Source organism: Sceloporus occidentalis, unplaced genomic scaffold (assembly GCF_023333645.1).
Source record: "Sceloporus occidentalis isolate IW3139 unplaced genomic scaffold, rSceOcc1.0.p SCAF_39, whole genome shotgun sequence".
Classification (NCBI taxonomy): Eukaryota; Metazoa; Chordata; class Lepidosauria; order Squamata; family Phrynosomatidae; genus Sceloporus; species Sceloporus occidentalis.
In genome coordinates this window covers 3525402-3546453 of record NW_028317019.1, presented here as the reverse complement: position 1 = coordinate 3546453, position 21052 = coordinate 3525402, and the positions used below count along the sequence as shown (strand labels likewise).

The 21052-nt window shown below is 44.7% G+C and overlaps 1 protein-coding gene and 1 pseudogene across 1 annotated transcript in view; one reads left to right on the top strand and one right to left on the bottom strand.

Annotated features, from left to right (window-relative positions):
* LOC149290429 (putative zinc finger protein 75C) overlaps positions 1–5617 on the top strand; it is a 36194-nt gene extending 30577 nt beyond the window's left edge. The window contains exon 5 of the mRNA XM_089489297.1: positions 5612–5617. Within this exon, the coding sequence (XP_089345423.1) occupies positions 5612–5617 (6 nt within the window). The remainder of the gene's footprint in view (positions 1–5611) is intronic.
* Positions 1–21052, bottom strand: part of LOC149290427 (uncharacterized) — a 429900-nt pseudogene that overhangs the window by 372609 nt on the left and 36239 nt on the right.

Here is a 21052-nt window from a genome sequence, read left to right as displayed (position 1 = left end):
GAGTATCTACTACTCAGGCAGAGGCAGCCATTTTGTATTCTGGCGGCCATTTTGTGCTGCTTGTGACTGTGGGGAATAATGTTCCAGAACCTTCTCTGAGGCCTCAGTTGAACAGAGGTTTCTCTTTCTCTCCTGAGGCTCCAGAAAGAGAAGGAGGCCAGGCTCCTTGCGCCAAAAGGAAGGAAATGTGTCCCTTTCTGTGTCTGGCCCTCCATTTTGGGGAGAAGGAAGGAAGGAAGGAAAGAAGGAAGGGGTCTGTGGGGGTCTGAGGAAGGGGAGTCAGGGCCAGTGGGGAGGCTGGTCTTTGGGGGCTGGGAGAGAGAGGTGGGAAAGAGACCCTCCCTTTGGGCCCTAGCTGGGGAGGGTCTCACCAGTCCTTGCCTCCCCCTTTGGGAAAGGAGACCCCCTCAGCCCCCTGGACTCACTCCTGCCACTCATTCCTAGAATGGCTGGGACTCAGAGGAGTTTCCTAGGCATTGTCACCTTATGCCCTCCATGGCCATTGGCACTGACCTTTTCCCATTGCCTTCCCTCCCTCAGCCCTTGGACCTCCTCCTCCTTTGCACTCAGAGCAACCCTTCTCTACAGCTGAGGAGACGGCCTCTGACCCGGGGAAGCTCCGGCCATAAAGGACCGAAGGAGAGGCATTTCTGGTGCTGCAGGAATCAGGGTCTTTGTGTTGAAGGTAGGCCTTTATTCCTGGAGCTGGAAGAGGACTTTTGCTTAAATGCTTAAGTTCAGGATTGTGTGGAAGGGCTGCAGCTGAGAGAAAGAGCCCATGCTTTGCAGGCATAAAGCCCCAAATTCAGTCTCTGGCAGCACTGTCTTCCCAGAAGGTGGAGGTGAGATTTCCAGACCCCAGACACACAGTGCGCCAGTGAGTCCTTTGTGTGGGGACTGTGTGTGTATGTGGTGTTTGCTAGAGCTTTGTGAGATATTTTTTCCACTAGATTTATAAAATGAATTTACATTGGTCTTCACATCCCAAAAATGAGCATAATCCAGGATGCAATCTTCACTCATAAACCTATACAGAAGAAGCAATGGAAATACAGAATAAACTTAAATATCTAAAGGAAAGTGATAACATACAAAACATCTTAAATATAATTGAATATTTTGAAAGGCACAATGAAAAAACTTGTACATATCTTTATTGATTTAGAAAAGGCCTTCAATAACATAGGATGGAATATGTTATTTGCCACAGTTGAAAAAATCGAAATAGGAGCTTCTTATTTAAGATGGATAAAGGCAATGTATAAAGATCAAAGAGCCAAACTAATTGTTAAAGAAACAGAAGAATTTAAGATTTCTAAAGGTAAATAGCAAGCTTTCCCACTTTCACCCCTTTTGTTCATTCTGATCCTTGAAGCACTGAATAATAGGATAAGATTAGAAAATAAGATCAATGGAATAAAAATTAAAAACAACTGAGTTTAAAATGAGAGTCTTCTCAGAAGACATTTGTATTCCCTGGAGAACCCAGAAAAGAGCACAAGACAATTGATGGATGTAATAGTGGAATTGGAATATGTTTCAGGACTAAAAGTAAACAGAGACAAAACAACATTAATAACACAAAATATGGGGAAAAGGAAGAACAAATCCTGGAAGAAATTAGTGGATTTAAAGTGGGAAATAAAGTTAAATATCTAGGAATAAATGTAACAAATAAAAACTCATATCCATTTTTTAATAACTATGAGACACATGGAAGGAAATCAGAAAGACCTAGAAAAATGGGGGGAATTACACTTATTGCTATTAGGAACAATATCACTGATCCAAATGAGTTTCCTTCCTGAAATACTGTTTCTGTTCCAAGCGATACCCATCATCCAGAATGAAAAACCCTTGAATCTATGGCAAAAGGAAATCTCAAAATTTATTTGGAATTAAAAAAGAGTCACGATAAAAATGAAAATACTTTGTGATGACAAAAGTAGAGGAGGGCTGGGTTTACCAAACTTAAAACTTTTATTATGCTGCTTGTTGTTTAGTTTGGATTAGAGAATGGTTTGTGTCAGAGAATGAACAGTTGTTATGTCTGGAGGGTGAACATTTAAGATTTGGGTGGCATGGATACCTAATTTACGGCAAAGAGAAAGTTAATAAAGAAAGCTCAAATCATTTAGTAAGAAAAGCTCTATTGAAGATCTGGGGAAAACAAGTGTAGAATATGTCCAAAAATACCTTTATGGTGTTTGCCGCATGAGGCTCTTTTCGGGAGGAAAGGTATCCAGAAAACTAAATGGTTGAGATACAAGGATGTCCTGAAAGAATCGCAAGGAAAACTAGAGATCAAAACACAAGAAGAACCTAAAGAATCTGGCCTAGATTGTCACTGGTGTCTTTATCATCAAATGAGGGAGAGGTTTAAAATAGATGTGAAATTAGAAGGAATACAAAATGAAAAATGGGAATTGTGGAAGCCATGCTCCATGGTCATTCCATGCCTGATGAGAGTGTTGGGTGCGAGGCATTGGAGAAGCATCCAGCTGTGTTTCTCTAGCCAGAAGCCAAAGGAAGGCATTCTCCTCTGAGGGCCACTGGGGAGGTCAGGAGGTTTCAGCAGATGATGCGCTCATTTCACATCTAGCTACAGGGACATAGCCAGGGTCCTCTCCAATTCCCCATCCCCTGACCCCCCTCCACTCTCACAAGGCATGGAGTGTCAGGACCATGGTGAACAGGTCTCAGGAAGTGACATGCATGTGGCCACTAGGTGGAGCTGTTGTGGAAGTCATTGACAGCTCTAGTGGCAGTTAGATGTGTCAGCATTTAAACAGTGCGCCATTGGAATGTTGATGCAACTGTCAACTGTCATTCTCAACTGTCACTGAGGGAGAGTCAGACAGTGTGTGGCTCAGAGTGGGTTGTTCCTGGTGTGGATGGTGGAGGGTGTTGATGTATATAGCGTTGTAACCAGTGGAACTTCTTATAGGAATACAAGCCTCATCTGAGAGAAGATTACAGTGTCTCTTTGCTCACTGAGAAAGCAACAGGTGTTTCTTCAGCTCACAAGTTACTGACTACAGTCAAGGTGGAGAATCTGGCGCCATATGTTAACGTGTTGCCTCATGTGTTGCGCAATATAGCAACGTCAAAAGCGTTTTAACATGTAGAAGCTATTATGTAGGGGGAGCTGCAGTGAATCTATGCTAGGTCCAGAGGGCTTTGTTTGGTGAAGAGGGAGGAAGGGGATGCTCACCTCTGCATTGGCATCTCACTAGCAGCATGCTGTTCTCTGTATCTTTGAGTGATGCAGGGTTTCGTGACAAAGCAAGCCTAATCCTAGTCTCTTTTCTCAGGAACTTAATCTCGGCCTCCTTGTACACAGCTTTGGGGCATATTTTGCTGAAAGAGACCCAAGTGCAGGGCCACCAGGACCCCCCCTTTCCACCTAATGGCCAACACAGAGGCCAAGCAGAGGGAGTTGGGCTCCAAGAGAAAGAGGCTGTCGAAGTACAACAACTCTTTGGTGAGTCGCCATCCTGACTATTAATTTCATTTGTGTCAGTGCTGAGGCAGCTCATGAAAGCAAGTGGAGAACATATTGTCCCAGTTTGGCTGAGAAAGTCCTGGTTAATCCTCTGTCACCCCACTTTTTCAGGGGCTTTCAAAGATGTCCCGGTTTGTCTCTCCTTCTCCCACTTTGCCTCTTCTCCTCAGCTGTCTTGGCTTGCTGCAAAATGACTTCCAAGGAGTTTGCACCCCATCAATTCAAAAAGGGAGTGAGGAGAGGAGATAGGTTGCTAGGGTCTTCCCTTGCCAGGAAGCTGAGGCAAAAGCAAACTGCTGTGCCTTTCCTAGCTTGTGTGAACTTTCTCATAAAAACTTGGGCCATCCTCACCACCTTCTGGTGTTGCTTGCACACATGTGCCTTGCTTTTCCTGTCTGTGAAATGATGGGGATATGGGAGATCCTCTCTGGATCTAAATTGGGGGTGGGCCCAGTGGCCCTCAAGTCCAGAGTGCTCCCCAGAACTCTTTTTTAAAAATGACATTTCTTGTACTATATATTTTGGGATAGTCAGTATCCTAATTCATCCTCAATAGCCCAGCCATGGCCTAAATTACAGTCGGCCCTTCTTATACATGGATTTTTTATACATGGATTCAAGCATACACGGTTTGAAAATGTTCCAAAAAAGTATAAATTTACCTTGATTTTCCATTTTTTATAAGGGACACCATTTTGCTATGTCATTATGTTTAATGGGACTTGAACATACACGGATTTTGTTATACACGGGGGATCTTGGAACCTCAGCATATAACAAGGGTCCACTGTATATTGTTTATTATATTATATTGAAAGGATTCGAGACAAAGTGGATCTCAAAGGCAGTAGCTTTTTTCTTGCTAACAGAATTTAAAGTTTATATCCTGTACTGAATTCTGAAGTGATGAAATACTAATATTTGAATATGCACCATGTGCTTTCCTCCCCTTTTGCTTAGTCACTCTCTGGATGACGGCTTTTTTCTATTTCAGGTGACCTTTGCAGATGTGGCAGTATATTTCTCCGAAGATGAATGGAATCTGTTGACCAAGAAACAGAAACTTTTGTACAATTATGTAATGATGGACAATTATGAGAATGTGGCTTCTGTAGGTAAGGAACCTGAATCCATGGCTCTTTCTATAAAGACTGAGGGCCCTTTCATACTATATTATCATGTCGCTTTGGTTCCACTAGAATTATAGAATCATAGAGTTGGAATAGACCACAAGGGCCATCCAGTTGAACCTCCTTCTGCCATGTAGGAATACACATTCAAATCACCCCCAAGAGATGGCCATCCAGCCTCTCTTTAAAGACCTCCAAAGAAGAGGACTCCACCAAACTCTAAGGGAGTATATTCCACTGTCAAAGAGCTCTTACTGTCACAAAGTTCCTCCTAATGTTTAGGTGGAACCTCTTTCCCTGTGTCTTGCATCCATTGTGGTGTCTCCTTTTCTCTGTAGCAGCAAAAAGCAAGCCTGCTCCTTGCGCAACATGACACCCTTTCAACTATTTAAACATGGATATCATATCCACTTTTTATCTCCTTTTCTCCAGGATAAACATACCCAGCTCTCTAAGCTGCTCCTCATAGAGCTTGATGGTTTCCAGAGCCTTCACCACTTTGGTTGCCCTCCTTTGAATATTTGTCAAGATCATTTTTGAATTGTGGGGCCCAGAACTGGACACAGGATTATTCCAAGTGAGGCCTGACCAAAGCAGAATAGAGTGGCACCATTAATTCCTTTGATCTAGAAACTATACTCGTATTGATGCAGCCTAGAATCACATTGGCCTTTTTAGCTGCCGCATCGCACTTTTGGCCCTTGTTCAACTTCCGGTCTACTAGGAGTCCTAGAGCCCTTTAAAGCGTAGTTTAATTGTGATAGCAACATCCTGTAGAATATTTGAATCTTTAGTTCAGTGAGGCACTATTGCTCTACAGTTTCTAAGGATTGTAAATACTCCATCCTAAACTGCCAATTCTAGGATTTTGTGGAAAGAAGCCATGGAGATTAATGCTTTTCACACCCAAATGGTACTCAGTACATCCCTGAGCAAGTTTCCTACCTTTTTTGGCCCCTCTTCCATCCTTTTTAAGCTCTGAAGAGTCTTCTTGGTGGAAAGACCTCTCTTGGGCCTGCAGTGGCTCAGGGAGGGCCCAACAGTGTCAAAATGGCCTCCACTTCCCCAAAGGGATGCTGTGGGATGTTGAGGGGCAAAATATTATTTCATCCCCCCCCCCCCAGCAATACAATGTGGGGTGGCCCCCTCAGTAGTCCTTGCCTGTCTTATAGATGTTTTATGGCTCCTCCCTGGCCCTTGACCCTCACCAAAATTGGAGTCCGGGCCCAGCCCCCTTGCTCTGCCTTTGCCAATGAGTTATTTGTATATTGATTATCCTGCCTTTCTCAACAAATGGACCTCAACCAATCCCTTTTATGCACCACACTCTGTGGGTATGTGTCTGTAATAGAGAGACGGAGGGAAAGTGAAATATTTAAAGGCAGGGAAGAGATGCTGAAAATGAGATGCTGAAGCAGTGCAGATAGGCAAGAGGGAAGATTGTAGACAGGGACGTAGCCAAGGGGGGGTTCTGCCGCACCCAAGCCCCAATATAATGGTGGCATTTGGTCTGGACCCCCTTCCTAAAATCCTGGCTACGTCCCTGTTGTAGAGCAGATGGAAAAAGGGAAGGGGCTCAGGCAGATGGGAGCCAGGAGGGGAAAGCAGGAGCAAAGCCAGGATTGCCTAGCTCTTTGCAGAGAGGAAGGGAATCTGGGAAGGGCCAGGAGAGGCGCCTTGGGGATTGGGAGGCAGCCATGGACCTGACAGATTTTAAGACCTGAAATGGTGAGAACCAGCTCAGATCCTTGTTTTGAAACATATTAAGGGGTTCCATTTAGAAATTATAAGCAATGTCTATGAAGAGAAGAAAGGACGACACCAAAATTCCTTTTTCTCGAATGTTTCTTTTCCAACCTGAGCTTGCTTAGCTCCATGGTTGATTCCAGAAGCCCTTTGTTAACCGAAATGCTGGAGTCTGGAGAGGATACTCCCAAGTGCTATGCTTTTAGGGAAATTTCATACTTAGCTCAAAGGAGAGATTGGGGCAACAGTGACCTCGGTAGTCATCCTGTTCCGCCCCCCTCCCCCCGCCCCCCTGGCGTTAGGAGAATTCAGTGTATTCTCAAGCCCTCTTTAAATGAATGGGGCTCCGTGCAGTGGAGCGGACACGGTCCTGACAGGCACACTTGCTATTAACCCTTATGGGGCACACCACCCCTTTTCTCAGTGTAGCTTTTAATGTATGCTGCAATCTGCATAAGGCATGCCCGCGTATGACGCAAGTGCACTGTACACGCATGCACACACATATAGGTGTTCACGCACACACACAAGAACTAGGTACCAAAGGTGGGAGTGATGAACAGATGTTAGGCTTTGCTAATGGTAATACATAACCTAGACGAAACTTGATTCCAATTGCTGAGGGTCCAGAATGGGAAAGAAGTCAGTAACTCCCATGGCAAGTGGAGCTGGCGAGTGTAGTGAGGGGTTTAGTAATGTAAACCAACAGAGTGTTTATCTGCAATTGGACTGGTGCTGAAGAACAGCCAGGTGGTATATTTATACTGAAATTGTTGCTAGTGGGCAGAACCTGAGTTTTCTATAAGCTTTAAATTGCTTTAGAATGTTTCCTGGGTGGGGAAAATATGGTCCAAAATCAAATTGAATGCAATGGGTGCTTGGTGCAAATCAGGGCTGGCTCTAGACATTTGGCCACCCTAGGCGAGAAATATTTTGGTCCCCCTCCGGTAAGCCCTCAAAATGTAGGGAAAATGTAGGACATTATGTACGACAAAATGTAGGACAAATTGTAGGACGTTCAAAAATGGAGAACACAACCAACTAAAAGCCAAAAACATTAATAAAAAAACAATATAAATTCATGTTTCTCAGTCATGCTCAAAATGGAGAACATTTTGACATTCTTCCTTGGTAGGAGGTTGGGATATAGCTTTGTGTGTTGGACTAGGAGGAACTTCCTGGCAGTAAGGGCTGTTCAACAGTGGAAGACGCTCCCTTGGAGAGTGGCGGAGTCTCCTTCTTTGGAGGCCTTTAAGCAGAGGCTGGATGGCCATCTGTTGGGGATGCTTTGATTGAGAGTTCCTGCATGGCAGAATGGGGTTGGACTGGATGGCCCTTGGGGTCTCTTCCAACTCTATGATTCTATGATTCTATGACTCTGGATACCAGGCTTCAATGAAAATCTGATTCTCTCCAACAGAGAAGGCTAAATATCTTACATGGGGCACGTGTCGATGACGTGGCTCATGCGCCGTGTCCAAATGGTGTGGCCCACGAGGGACATCACAGTGCTTGTCACACTCTCTCAGCCTTAAGGTAAGGTGAAGGCAAATCCCCTCTGAACAAATCTTCCAAGAAAACCATTGGGCAAGTCATACTCTCTCAGCCTCAGAGGATGGCAGAGACAAACCCTCTCTGACAAACCTCCCAAGAAAACCTCTTGAAGGCACACACCCATTCACTCGCACACCCCCAAGTCACCAAAAGCAAACTCTCTGAACAAACCAAGAAAACCCACTAGGCAAGTAAGTCACACACTCTCATCCTCAAGGAAAGACTGGCAAAGGCAAACTCTCTGAACAAACCAGGATGTTTTGAAATTCCTCCTGGGCAGAAATGTAGGATGTGCCCTGGATAAAGGATGACGTCTGGTCACCCTGGTAAAATGGAGGATGTTTTGACATTGCTCCTGGGCAGGGCTCAAATGTGTGCCATATCCTGGATAAAGGAGGATGTGTGGTCATCCAACCAAAAATGGAAGACATTTTGACATTCATCCTGGCCAGAAGGCTGAAACATAGGACACGTCCTAGAAAAGGAGGACATCTGCTCATCTTACAAAAAATAAGGGTGTTTTGAAATTCCTTCTGGGTAGAAATCTGAAATGTAGGACGTGTCCTATAAAAAGAGGCCAGAAGAGTCAAGCCTTGATATCTGGGCCCCACAACATACTCCAACTCCCAGAATTCCATAGCCATGAGCCAGAAAAGAGTTAAGCCTTGATATCTGGACCCCAGAACATACTCTGACTCCCAGAATTCCATAGCCTTGAGCAAGAAAAGAGTCAAGCCTTGATATCTGGGCTCCACAACATACTCTAACTCCCAGAATTCCATAGCCATGAGCCAGAAAAGAGTTAAGCCTTGATATCTGGACCCCACAACATGCTCTAATTCCCAGAATCCCATACCCATGAGCCAGAAAAGAGTTAAGCCTTGATATCTGGGCCCCACAACATGCTCACACTCCCAGAATCCATAGCCTTGAGCCAGAAATGAGTTAAAGCGCTGCCAAACCGGGTTACTTCTTCAGTGTGGATGCAGCCTGATGCAGCCTCTTGTCCCTCTCTGCCTCTCCTTCAGGGTTTTTTACTGGCTTTGCAGAAAGGAGTCAGGGCCAGGAGGAAAGGAAAGGGCGCTTGCTGGAGTGCCTGTGCGCAGCCTCAAACAAGCGCAAGGGTGCCACTTGCGCTCCTCCTGAAGCCTACAGGAGCGCAAGTGGCGCCCTGGTGCTTGTTTGGGGCTGTGTGTATGCACGTGTGCGCGCTCCAGCAAGTGCCCTTTCATCTCCTCCGGGCAGCGCACAGCCCAGCAAAGCCAGGAGGAGCGCTTTTGCTGCCCTGGTGCTTGCCTGGGGCTGGAGCTGAGCGTGCGTGCACACGTGCGTGCTCCAAGAGGAGCGCAAATGGTGCCCTTGAACTTGTTGCGTCCTGGGTGGCTGCCTATGTGGCCTATATGGAAGAGCCGGCCCTGGTGCAAATACCTCAGACATAAGGGTTTGGCACACCAGTCCTCAGGTCCTTGTTGGCTCTGAATTCCAGTCCTGTTCACAAGCCCATGTACAGCGCAATATGAACACGATGCTCCCAGATGCAGCTCAACAATATTAGCACAGTATGGAAACAAATTTCCAGATACAGGTATTGGCAATACACTGACCACTTTTCACACTTAAAAGTAAGTCACAGAAACAGCTGATTTCATTCGAATCTTTGGAGGTTCTCTATCTTGAGTTGCAAAATAATAAAAACATTTGCAAGCATTCCTCTCTGACTTCCATCATGCTCACCATCTCTTGTATACACAACTCCAATCCAATCAATCCACATGTGACCCGTGTACTGTATTGGTTGTGAGTCATCTCCTGGTGCCACAACATACTCTAACTCCCATGAAGTGTCCTCTGCAGCTAGCTTGCATCATGCCATGTGCTCTGACTCAACCCTCTCTGGCCGTCTCACAGGATATGAGGCCACTTTTCAATCAAAATATGTTTACACATGTTTAAAAAAATCTTTTTTCAACAGTCTGTATGACTATCTGCTTCTACTGATTACCTCAAGATAGTTCCCCCACAATCTCTTCTTTGCCAGCTACTGTGAGTAAGGATATAATCGTTTCATGGATTTGGGGCATCTGCAACAGGGTCATGCTTAGGTCTCCCAGTCCAACTTTATATCAAATAGGGAGGTGTGAATTTAGGGATAAATCTTGGGCTAACACCTTTCTCTCTTAACTCTGATATTCAGTATTGTCTGTCATTATCCTTCTTTACAGAAAAACTTGTCAGTCATGAGAGAGTCCACACATCAGAGAAGCCATACAACTGCCAGAATTGTGGGAAACATTTTGCGTACAAGTCGATCCTTCTCATGCATCAGAGAGTCCACACCGGAGAGAAGCCATGCAAATGCCAGCATTGTGAGAAATGTTTTTCTTTGAAGGCGCACCTAGTGATACATCAGAGAGTCCACACAGGAGAGAAGCCATACAAATGCCAGCATTGTGGGAAATGTTTTTCTTGGAAGGGACACTTAGTGAGACATCAGAGAGTCCACACAGGAGAGAAGCCATACAAATGCCAGCATTGTGGGAAAGGTTTTTCTTGGAAGGGACACTTAGTGAGACATCAGAGAGTCCACACAGGAGAGAAGCCATACAAATGCCAGTATTGTGGGAAAGGTTTTTCTCGGAAGTCACACCTAGTGACACATCAGAGAGTCCACACAGGAGAGAAGCCATACAAATGCCAGCATTGTGGGAAATGTTTTTCCTTGAAGTCACACCTAGTGACACACCAGAGAGTCCACACAGGAGAGAAGCCATACAAATGCCAGCATTGTGGGAAATGTTTTTCCTTGAAGTCACACCTAGTGACACACCAGAGAGTCCACACAGGAGAGAAGCCATACAAATGCCAGCATTGTGGGAAATGTTTTTCCTTGAAGTCACACCTAGTGACACACCAGAGAGTCCACACAGGAGAGAAGCCATACAAATGCCAGCATTGTGGGAAATGTTTTTCATTGAAATCAAGCCTAGTGATACATCAGAGAGTCCACACAGGAGAGAAGCCATACAAATGCCAGCATTGTGGGAAATGTTTTTCATTGAAATCAAACCTAGTGAAACATCAGAGAGTCCACACAGGAGAGAAGCCATACAAATGCCAGCATTGTGGGAAATGTTTTACTTCAAAGTCAGACCTAGTGAAACATCAGAGAGTCCACACAGGAGAGAAGCCATACAAATGCCAGCAGTGTGGAAAATGCTTTTCTTGGAGGTCATGCCTATTCAATCACCATAGAGGCCACACAGGAGAGACGCCACACAAATCCAAGCAGTGAACAAACATTATTTTTGTAAAGAAGGAATGCAAAAATATTTTTTCAATTAATCGGCGCTAAGAAAAGGCCCTTATGATTTTATTTGTACGGTTTTTCTGTCTGTATGTCTGTCTATGTTTTAAAGTTATGATTTGTTAAGTTTAGGTTTTAATAGCTACTAATATAGACAATTGCTTTCGGTTATAAATTTGGCTGGGGATTGTGGGTCATAATATAGGTTAGGTAGCTGGGGAGCAGGGATGTTGGCTGAAGAAAGTTGGGGACCGGTAGTAACAGAAAGGGAGCTAGCTTCTTTGAATGTCTGGGGCAGGGAGAGATTGTGCGTGTGAGGATGGCAAAGAGGGGCTGGTTAATAGTAGGGGATAGATGGTGTGAATTGCAGGTGGGGGCTAGGTTTGGTACTGGTTTGCAGGTGGAGTTTTAGGTTTTAGGGTTTCAATATATTCTTTGGCTTGGGGAGGGCAGTTCTGGCTTAAACATTGAATTCCTGACTATGTGTTTTCAATAAAGTTCTTTGCTATTTCAACTCACTGGACTCTTTGATGCACAGAAGTTGTGAATTTGCACAACACTGACACTTTCTTCTCTCCTCAGTTCTCAGCAACATTCCCAGCCATAAGAACAGAGGAGGCAAAGACACTACATCTATCTATATCTATATCTATATCTATCTATATACATATAGTATACACAGGGAGACTGTTTCCAAAGCAGAGCCTTCCTTTCCTGCTTTTTCATGGGTTCTATTGGGGCCTCTTCAAAATCTCCTCAAAAGAAGAAAGGAAGGAGGGAAGGAAGGAAGGAAGGAAGGGGAGGCTGCTGAACCCCTAGCGCACTCCTTCCCTTCCCTCAAAGGCCGCCAGTGGAACAAACAGCAGCAGCAGTAAGACCCTGGTGATCCCTGCACATGATCAGAAGGGGCCTTTGGATGTATGTGCGCATGCGCAGTCTCGGACCTGAAGCCATTGCTGCTGTTCTGAGGGAGGTAGGGAAGTGGGGAGATCCCTCTTTCCTATGGAGGAATGGCTGGAGGGTCTTCTGGGGGGCACTTGAGGGGTCATAAGTGGGAAGGAAGGCCTATTCTCCCCCCAAAGAAAGGCAGGGTGCCTTCCAGGCCTTCTCTCCCTCTTTCCTTCCCTGTCTCCTCCTCAGGGGATTCCTTAGGGCCCCAGTACTTCGGGGGTTATTATGAGAAAAGAGGGCAGTGGGACCCTTGGAGGGAGGCATATCCATGGAGGGGATCAGGGTCCAAATGTAATAGGGGCTTTGAGGAGCCTTCTCCCTCCTGGAAAGTAGGGCACAGGAAAGACTGCATCAATTGAAGTATAGTGTCTAGATCAAGGGAAGTCATAGTGCCGCTCTATTCTGCTCTAATCAGTCCGCACCTGGACTACTGTGTCCAGTTCTTTGCACCACAATTCAAAAAGGATGTTGAGAAACTGGAGCGTGTCCAAAGGAGGTGAAGGGTCTGGCAACCATGTCCTATGAGGAACGACTTAGGGAGCTGGGGATGTTTAGCCTGGAGAAGAGAAGTTTAAGAGGTGATATGACAGCCCTGTTTCAATACTTGAAGGGATGTCATATTGAGGGAACAAGCTTGTTTTCTGCTTCTCCAGAGACTAGGACCTGGAATAATGGATGCAAGCTCCAGGAAAAGAGATTCCACCTCAACATTAGGAGGAACTTCCTAAGAATAAGGGCTGTTTGACTGTGAAAGACACTCCTTCCTCGGAGAGTGGTGGAGTCTCCTTCCTTGGAGGTCTTTAAACACAGGCTGGATGGCCATCTGTCGGGGATGCTTTGATTGAGAGTTCCTGCATGTCAGGGAGTTGGACTGGATGGCCCTTGTGGTCTCTTCCAACTCTATGATTCTTCAAAGACATAGCCATGTAAGTCAGTAGAATCAGTATGTACAGAGATCTTGTAGCACCTTTGAGACTCACTGAAAGAAAGAAATTGGCAGCAAGAGCTTTCCTAGATTTAAGTCTATTTCCTGAGATGCATTTGCCAACTTCTTTCTTTTAGTTAGTCCCAAAGGTGCTACAAGATCTCTATACATAATAATAATAAATGCATCTGAGGAAGTAGACCTAAGTCTAGGAAGGCTCCTTCTGTCAACCTCTCTCTTTCAGTGAGTCTCAAAGGGGCTGCAAGCTCTCTACGTATTTGGGATGTCTAGTTTGGCAAGGCATTTTGCAAATTATATATATATATATATATATATATGGATCTAGGTTCGAGTCCTGGCTTGAGCAAGATATCTGAGTTGGCCAGATTCACAGCTCTCAAAATGAAAAATAAAATAAAATAAAATAAAAACCTGCGCTTGGAAGGCATTGCAGATTCACATTTGCAAATATATATATTTATATATTTTATTTTATTTTTCATCTTGGAAGTTGTGAATCTGGCCAAGTCAGTCCCAGATCTCTTGCCCAAGCCATGACTCGAACCCAGGTCCCTCCTTCCTTCCAAGGGTCTGCTTATTAAGCAAGGAAGGGGAGGCAGCAAGGAAACTCTTCCTGGGAAGAGGCGGATCTCCCAGGCAACTCAAGGCTTGCAAAGGCAGCATGGCTGGGCTGGATCCTGATCCTGAAGAGCCAGAAGCAGCCTGGGGCTTCTCCGATCTGAGTGACTCCGAATTGTTGCAGATCCAGGAACCGGAGTGAGTCTGCTTTCCTCTCTCTCCCTTTTCCCAAAGTCCCTGGGGTGCTACAAATCCCAGCAACTGAGGTCCCCTCCCCTGGGTGCTCTGGGTTCCCACAGGGATCTGTCCTGGGTCCAGTTGTATTCAACATCTTTATCAATGACTTGGATGACAGAAATGGGGGCATACTTATCAAATTTGCAGATGACACCAAATTAGGAAGAGCACTTAATACTCCATAGGACAGGATTAAAATTGAAAATGACCTGAATAGACTAGAAAGCTGGGTCAAAGCTAACAAAATGAACTTCAGCATGGAGAAATGTAAGGTACTGCACTTCGGGCACAGCCCCAAGGACACTCCTTTCCAGGCCGTGGGGAAGCGGCGGATCGGGGCCTTGGAGGCTGTTTCTCTGGCAGCTGAGGCCCTGATCCGGTGAGGAAAGGAGCACCTACAGGCTGCCCAAAAGGGGCGGTCTGTAACGCACCAATGTCAAATGTTTCCAGGTCCAGTTGCTCTTCCTCCTCTTCTTCCTCCTGTTCCACAATAGCTATGGGCTCACTCCCAGCTGAGACGTAGAAAGGGCCCTGTGGTGGGATCCCTTTATCTCCAACTTTGGCCTCACTCTCTTTGGCCTGTGAGAGAAGAAAACTGGGCAGATTAGTCCTAAAGCAAAATTAGGGATGTGACAAAATCAGGCATCTGACCAATGAAAGAAAGGAGGGTGACAGGGTGTGACATTGCCTTGTTGTGGTGCTGCTGGTGGTGGTGCTGGTGTGTCTCCAAGTCATTTTTGTCTAATGGACACCCAAAGATGCTTTTCTTGATTCTACATTTTGAATTCTAAGCCACCTTGAGAGCCACCCATGGGAGAAAGGTGGGATGAAATGTAATAAATAACACAACCATACAGTTCAAAGAAGGTACAATAGGAATGGATGAATAAGAAGGATGCTTTCAGGTGATATCAACCAGTCCAACTTGTGATGCCTTCACAAAGCAGGAGTAGGTTCCACTGTAAGGAAGACAGTACTCAAAACACTAACATAAAATAGGAAACAGGCAAATGAACCCAGAGAAATGCTCTTGTCCTGAGGTCTCTCCTCCTTCTCTCAGCCTCAACTGACTCAACTCCCACCTTGGCCAAGATTCCCAGTTCTTTCCAGGGAAACCAACCAAAGAAACACATTCTCCTTGGTTCCATCTGACCACTTTTCCATGAGTCCAATTACATGGGTTGCATTTCTCTTAACAGGATGATTTCAACTGCTTTTTAACCTTTCACAGTCAGCTCTCAGGATCCACAGATTCTGCATCTCAATATATCCCCAAAAAGCCAACCTTGATTTTGCCATTTTATGTAAGGCACATCATACTACAACCCCATTGTTTGTAATAGGACTTGAACATCCACAGATTTTGGTTACTAAATGGGGTCCTGAAACCAAACCTCAGCAGATACTGAGGTCAAACTATAAATAATGTTCAAATTCCTTTTATTTTCAGAATAAACAACCATACAATCAATAAAATTACAATTCAAACATAGATCACACTTCTTCTTATTTTCTTATTATTACCATCTTTCTCCTTCCTACCTCCTCTATTCTTTAAACTGCATGTCATCCTACCTTTCTACTACCTTCTTTTTCATTCTTTCCACCTCTCTCCTCCTTTCTCTCTATCTCCTTCACAACTGCACCACTCTCTTACTCATCATTCCACTCTACCCAACTGCAACTTCTACCTTCTACAGTTACACATACCTCCAACTACATACATAACTCTCTTTTTACCACCTCTATCTTCTTTCTCCCTTTCTTTCTCACTTCTAGAAGAATAGGAAGGAAGATCTTATTTCAGCTTCCTCACTTCTAATTTAGTCTATACTTTACTATGTATCATAACTTTCCTTTCTTTCTCTATTTCATATTTACTTTACTACTACACTTCTATGCTGTTACTCAATTTACATTCTTCTACTCTATCCAAAGTTCAGTTCAAACACAGAAAAGAATCTACAATGTCATCTTCTTCTATCTCCTTTGAAGGCTGACTGATGCATTTCTGCATCATTATATACAACAGTGATGACTCCACTCCACTCTTATGCCCTCTAACTCTGGGTGAATTTATTAATAATAATAATAATAATAATAATAATAATAATAATAATAATTTATTTGGATCCCGCCTTTTCCTGAAGGAATCAAGGCGGGTTACAAGAAAGAGTAATAAAATACAATATGTGTAAAATATACATTTAAAATAATAGCCAAACCCTAACCCTCCCTCCCACACCCCAGTCCCAGTTATAAAAGTAAATGATGGGTCTGAACAGACATGCCAAAATAAAGCTGCATCGGGTCACTTTGGAGGTATGATCAGAGACACATGCGTCTTAAGAGGCCAGAAGCTGCACCAAAGCTGCACTCCAGTCCTTAGGACTGTAGCATGGCTTTGGCATGGCTTCTTGGCTCTTAGGACACATGCATCATTTAAATAGCATACCTCCAAAGTGACCCGAAGCAGCTTTATTTTGGCCTGTCTGTATGGGCTCTAAGTAAGATAAATTACAATACAGATAAGAAAAAGAAAAAAGGGGTTAAAATTAGGGTGGAGAGGCTGATGGGAGAACTTATATCTATGCAAGTTAGCCAAGGTATCGGTATCAATAACTGTGTCAGTGACAATGAAAAGCCCTAATCTGGAAAGGCCTGACAAAAGAGATCCATCTTAACAGCCTTTTTAAAGGCTTCTAAGGTGGTGATGTGACGGATCTCTTCCGGAAGGTCATTCCAAAGCCTAGGAGAGGCAGAAGAAAAGGTCCTCTGGGTTGTTGTAGCCAATCTAGTCTTAGGCTTTAGGAGACTTTTTCCAGTGCAGGGAGGATTGTGTGGAAGAAGGCACTCCTGAAAGTTGTCTGGACCTAAGCCATGTAGGGCTTTAAAGGTTACAACCAACACCTTGTATCTTGCCCAGACACTAATGGGCAGCCAGTGGAGGGATTTAGGAACCGGTGTAATGTGGGCAGTTCTAGAAACTACAAACTACAAATTCCATGATTTCACAGGATGTTGCTATAAAAATTGAATTCGGACCAGTGTTGCATGCAATGTAGTGTTCTAGAGCACTTGCCCCCATTCTATAGGAAGGGCAATGGGTCCTTACCCACAGAGGACACATTTTCATAGGTTTCCATCATCACCTCGTTGTACAGAAATTTCTGCTTTGGACTCAAGAGTGGTCCTTCCTCCTCTGAGAAGAACACTGCCACATCTCAAAAGGTAATCTGCAATAGAAAATAGCCTTCGCTGAAAGACAGAGGATTGTAAATAACACTCCCATTGCATCCTAGTCAGTCAAATTCCCAATGGCTCCACCACAAAAAAGGAGGTCTGGACACTAACCTGTCTGGAGGTCTTCTTTCCTCCAGTTTCTTCCACAAAGGAGGAATTGAGGGTTGTTTCTCTTCTCTCCCTTCCTTTGGAAGCATCTTGGTTCTTTCCACACCTGCAGAAAATACAAAGTGTTTTTATGTGCACACATTTATGCAATCTTTCATGGACCACCGAAAATACAATTCAATAGCGCTAAGGGCAAATCAAACCTGAACCTTCCCTAAACTTCAAAATAAATCCATTGGAAAGCAGGATATTAATTAGTGATGATATTATTATTATTACTATTATTAGTCTCACCTCCAAACCCTCAGAGAGAGAATCTTGTGAATGCTGGAAGACTAAGACAGTTCACTGGGCCTTTTGGGGTGTAGAGACCAGCATTCTTAGCCGGCATGAGGGCGAAGATGGCGTCTGCACAGCGCACTCCCTGACTCTTCCCGCATGCCTGTGTGATGCTGCACATTGCACCACATCGCAGGTGATGTCACGGCGTTCCTCTGGTGCTACATCCAGATGACGCATTGCCAAAGGAGTGCAGAAAAGAAGCACCGTTGGCGGATATGGCACTTTTTCCCCAGTGCAGAAAGGAGCTCCTTTTTGCACCATGGAAAGGCCACATCAGGGCCACACTGTACCTTATCATAGTTCAAAAAAGAGCTGCAAAAAGCAGCGTGTTTGCCATGGCCTTGATCTGGCGCTAAAAGGGGTGGCCTGTACATCCCCTTAATTTCTAGAAAATGGGTCTAGGATTGGAGTCCTAGGGTTGGCCCCAGCCTTCATCACTCCCAAAGATGTCAATAAAAGGAGGGCTGGGTGGGAATCATGTGTCTGATTGATTTTAATGGGTCTATTTTTTTCTTGCAATAATCTACATAAAATGATAATGATAGACAATAACAACAACAACAACAACCCAATAACAACAACCATAGCAACTGCAATATTTAAATGACCCACTGCCTTCCCCTAAGGCTGAGAGAGTGTGACTTGCCCAGTCACCCAGAGAGTTTCTATGTTGGAGCTGGGATTCAAACCCTGATCTCCAGAGTCCTAGTTCCACTATGCTCAGACCACTAGGCCACACTGGCTCCTACAACATGGACATCATTTCACTGGGCCATTGTATGTCATGGACTTGGCCCAGCTTCCTCATCCACGGAGGTCATTTTATAAGCCCCCTTCTCCTCCTCCATTTCCAGGCCCAGGTCCTTCTGCATACCCTCAAACTCTTCCAGTTTGGCAGGGACCCTCCCCTGGTTCATCCTCTGCCCTCCCACCTTTTCAGCTGCTCTTCAAAGGCCACAGTTTCCTCCTCCTGCTGCCATTTCTCCCCTTCTCTTCAGCTCACTGCCATTGCTGCAAACTGAGTCCAAAGGGCAAAAGGAGTCTGCCCTCCATGAAGACAGCCAAGGAGAAAGGAGAAGAGGGGCCCTTCCCAGAGGCTCAGGCAAAACAGCTGCAGCCTCTCCTAGTTTGCCTCTCCTTCCTCAGAAAGAACCTTGCAATCTTGATCATATTCTGAGGTTCCTTGGTCCCAGCTTCCCTTTGATTCTCTTGGATCCCTCTCCAAAATCTCATGGCCCCACAGAGACTCCCAAGAGAGGAGAGGAGGCCTGGCAGCCGGAGAAGAGGGGAGGAGGAGGGGGGCTTCCTTGCTTCCGGCCCCCAAAGCTGCCTCCCTACAGAAGAACCTCCAGACCCCCATCCTTGGCTCCAAAATGGGGGCTCTTCCCTTCAGCCATCCGTCTCACAGAGGAACCAAATTTGGGGGTCCCCCATCGCCATCTCGAGGCCCCCACCTTCCCTTTCCTGCCAACGAAACCCAGAAGGAGCCCTTCTTCTTCCTAAGCAGCCAACGGTCAAAGCCACCAGCCTTCTAGAACCCTATTCAGGCTCAATCCAAGCCAACCTCCAGCCTTTCCCAGAATTCCATGCTCTCCCTCCTCCCAGCGGAGGAGACCGGGAGACGGAGCAATGGGTGCAAACTCCAGGGAAAGAGAGTTTGTTTTCTTAAACTTGTAATTTCAGTTGTGTCCCTTTATGAATGGGATTATTATTATTATTATTATTATTATTATTATTATTATCATTAAGAACAATTATGATGATTAGTTTCTTGTTCCCAAAACCACAGAGCCTTGTGAAATCTCAAAGACTGTATTTATCACACGGAGGCTTTTGCAGCTCTTTGCAGCTCAGATCCGTAGCAACTGGGGGTCCAACGATGCGAATTCAGGCGACAACGTTTTGTGTTATCACAGGCGATTCCTTTCTTCTTCTTTTTAAATAAAGTTTATTGAGTTTAAAATAAAACATACATACATACATCTTTCTAAAAAACCACCGACAGTTACATTGACAAGGTATATGATATATCAATATTTGTATGTAGCCTTTTATCCTCAGAGGTTCAACAGTCAGTTCTTTGGCTTCTCCCATCTCAGACCTTCTTCAGATCAGCTCCCCGCTCCTTCTATCTTTCTTACCTCACTCATCCAACTAATCCCACTTTCCCATGTCTCTTCCTCCTCGTTCATACATACTCTAACCTTCTTCACTTACTTAATCTTATCTCTTCTCTTTACGAATCTGCCTCTGAATATACATCTTCTACACACCTTGCTAATCTATCAACTACTTCTAATGTTCTCATCTTCCACACTAAAAGACTTCCGCCACCATTGATTTATAAAGCTTAGTCCTCTCTTGCAATCCACTTCTCTTCTGTCGGTTCAGTTGTCCATTTGAAGTATAAGTTCTAGAAGATGGTCTGTTTACTGATATGAAATGATACAAATGGATAAACTCTCCTGTAGGATTAAAGAAGGCTCCTGGGAGACTGTTCCTAAGGACTGGTGCAAAGTCTTAGACCACATTAGGAAGAAATGGGGTGATATAATTATATGCTATTATCAGCTACATCTTGGGATACTATGTTAGAGGTTAAAGAGATGATTACTTTTCTCTCTCTGAAAGCATGCTGGAAGAAATCTATTGGTTTACTTTGTTGTTGGAATGGTTTACCCTTTACTATAATTCTGAATTTGGTGAAAATAGTTATCCTTCAAGACTGGCTTGCTCTTTCGATCTCCATTTCTTTGCATACAGGATCCTGGCGATAGAAACCATATACATTAAGGTTTTCCCATGTTTCTTATCCAGATTATCTTCAAACATTCCTAATAACAAAGCTTTAGGGTTAATGGAAGTAGGAACCACTTCCAAGCTCACTCCGATTCCACTCCGAATTGGTCTGGTGTGGAATGCAGCTTCACTTCTGCTCTGTTTCAACACCGCAAACCCCCCGGTTGCAAATTTCCCACAATGCAGCGCTGCAAGTCCCCCCATTTCCTTCTGGTGGTCCTTTCGCTTTCAGGGCAACCAAGGGGGGTGAACAGCAGCCAATGGGAGCGGAGGAAGGTCCAGGTAAAGGGAAGGAGGCCACACCCCCTCAGGAATGGGAGCCAATGGGAAAATCACATTAGTCCCCATAGACTTCGGTTTTATCAATCAAGAACATTCCTAATACAGCGCCGCCCTCTTGTGGATACTCAGGGCACTGCAGCCTCCGTGGGCTTCTCACCAACTTCTATCCTGGAGCGCCATCTGGTGGACACTCTTGGCAATTCACTAATAGCAGTTAACCAAATTAAACAGTATATAAAAGAAAAACATGAAACAAGCTAGACAAGGAAACTGTTACATGGATTTGTAATTGGTTGACTGGCCGAATCGAAAGGGTGCTCAAAAATGACTCCTTTTCATCCTGGAGA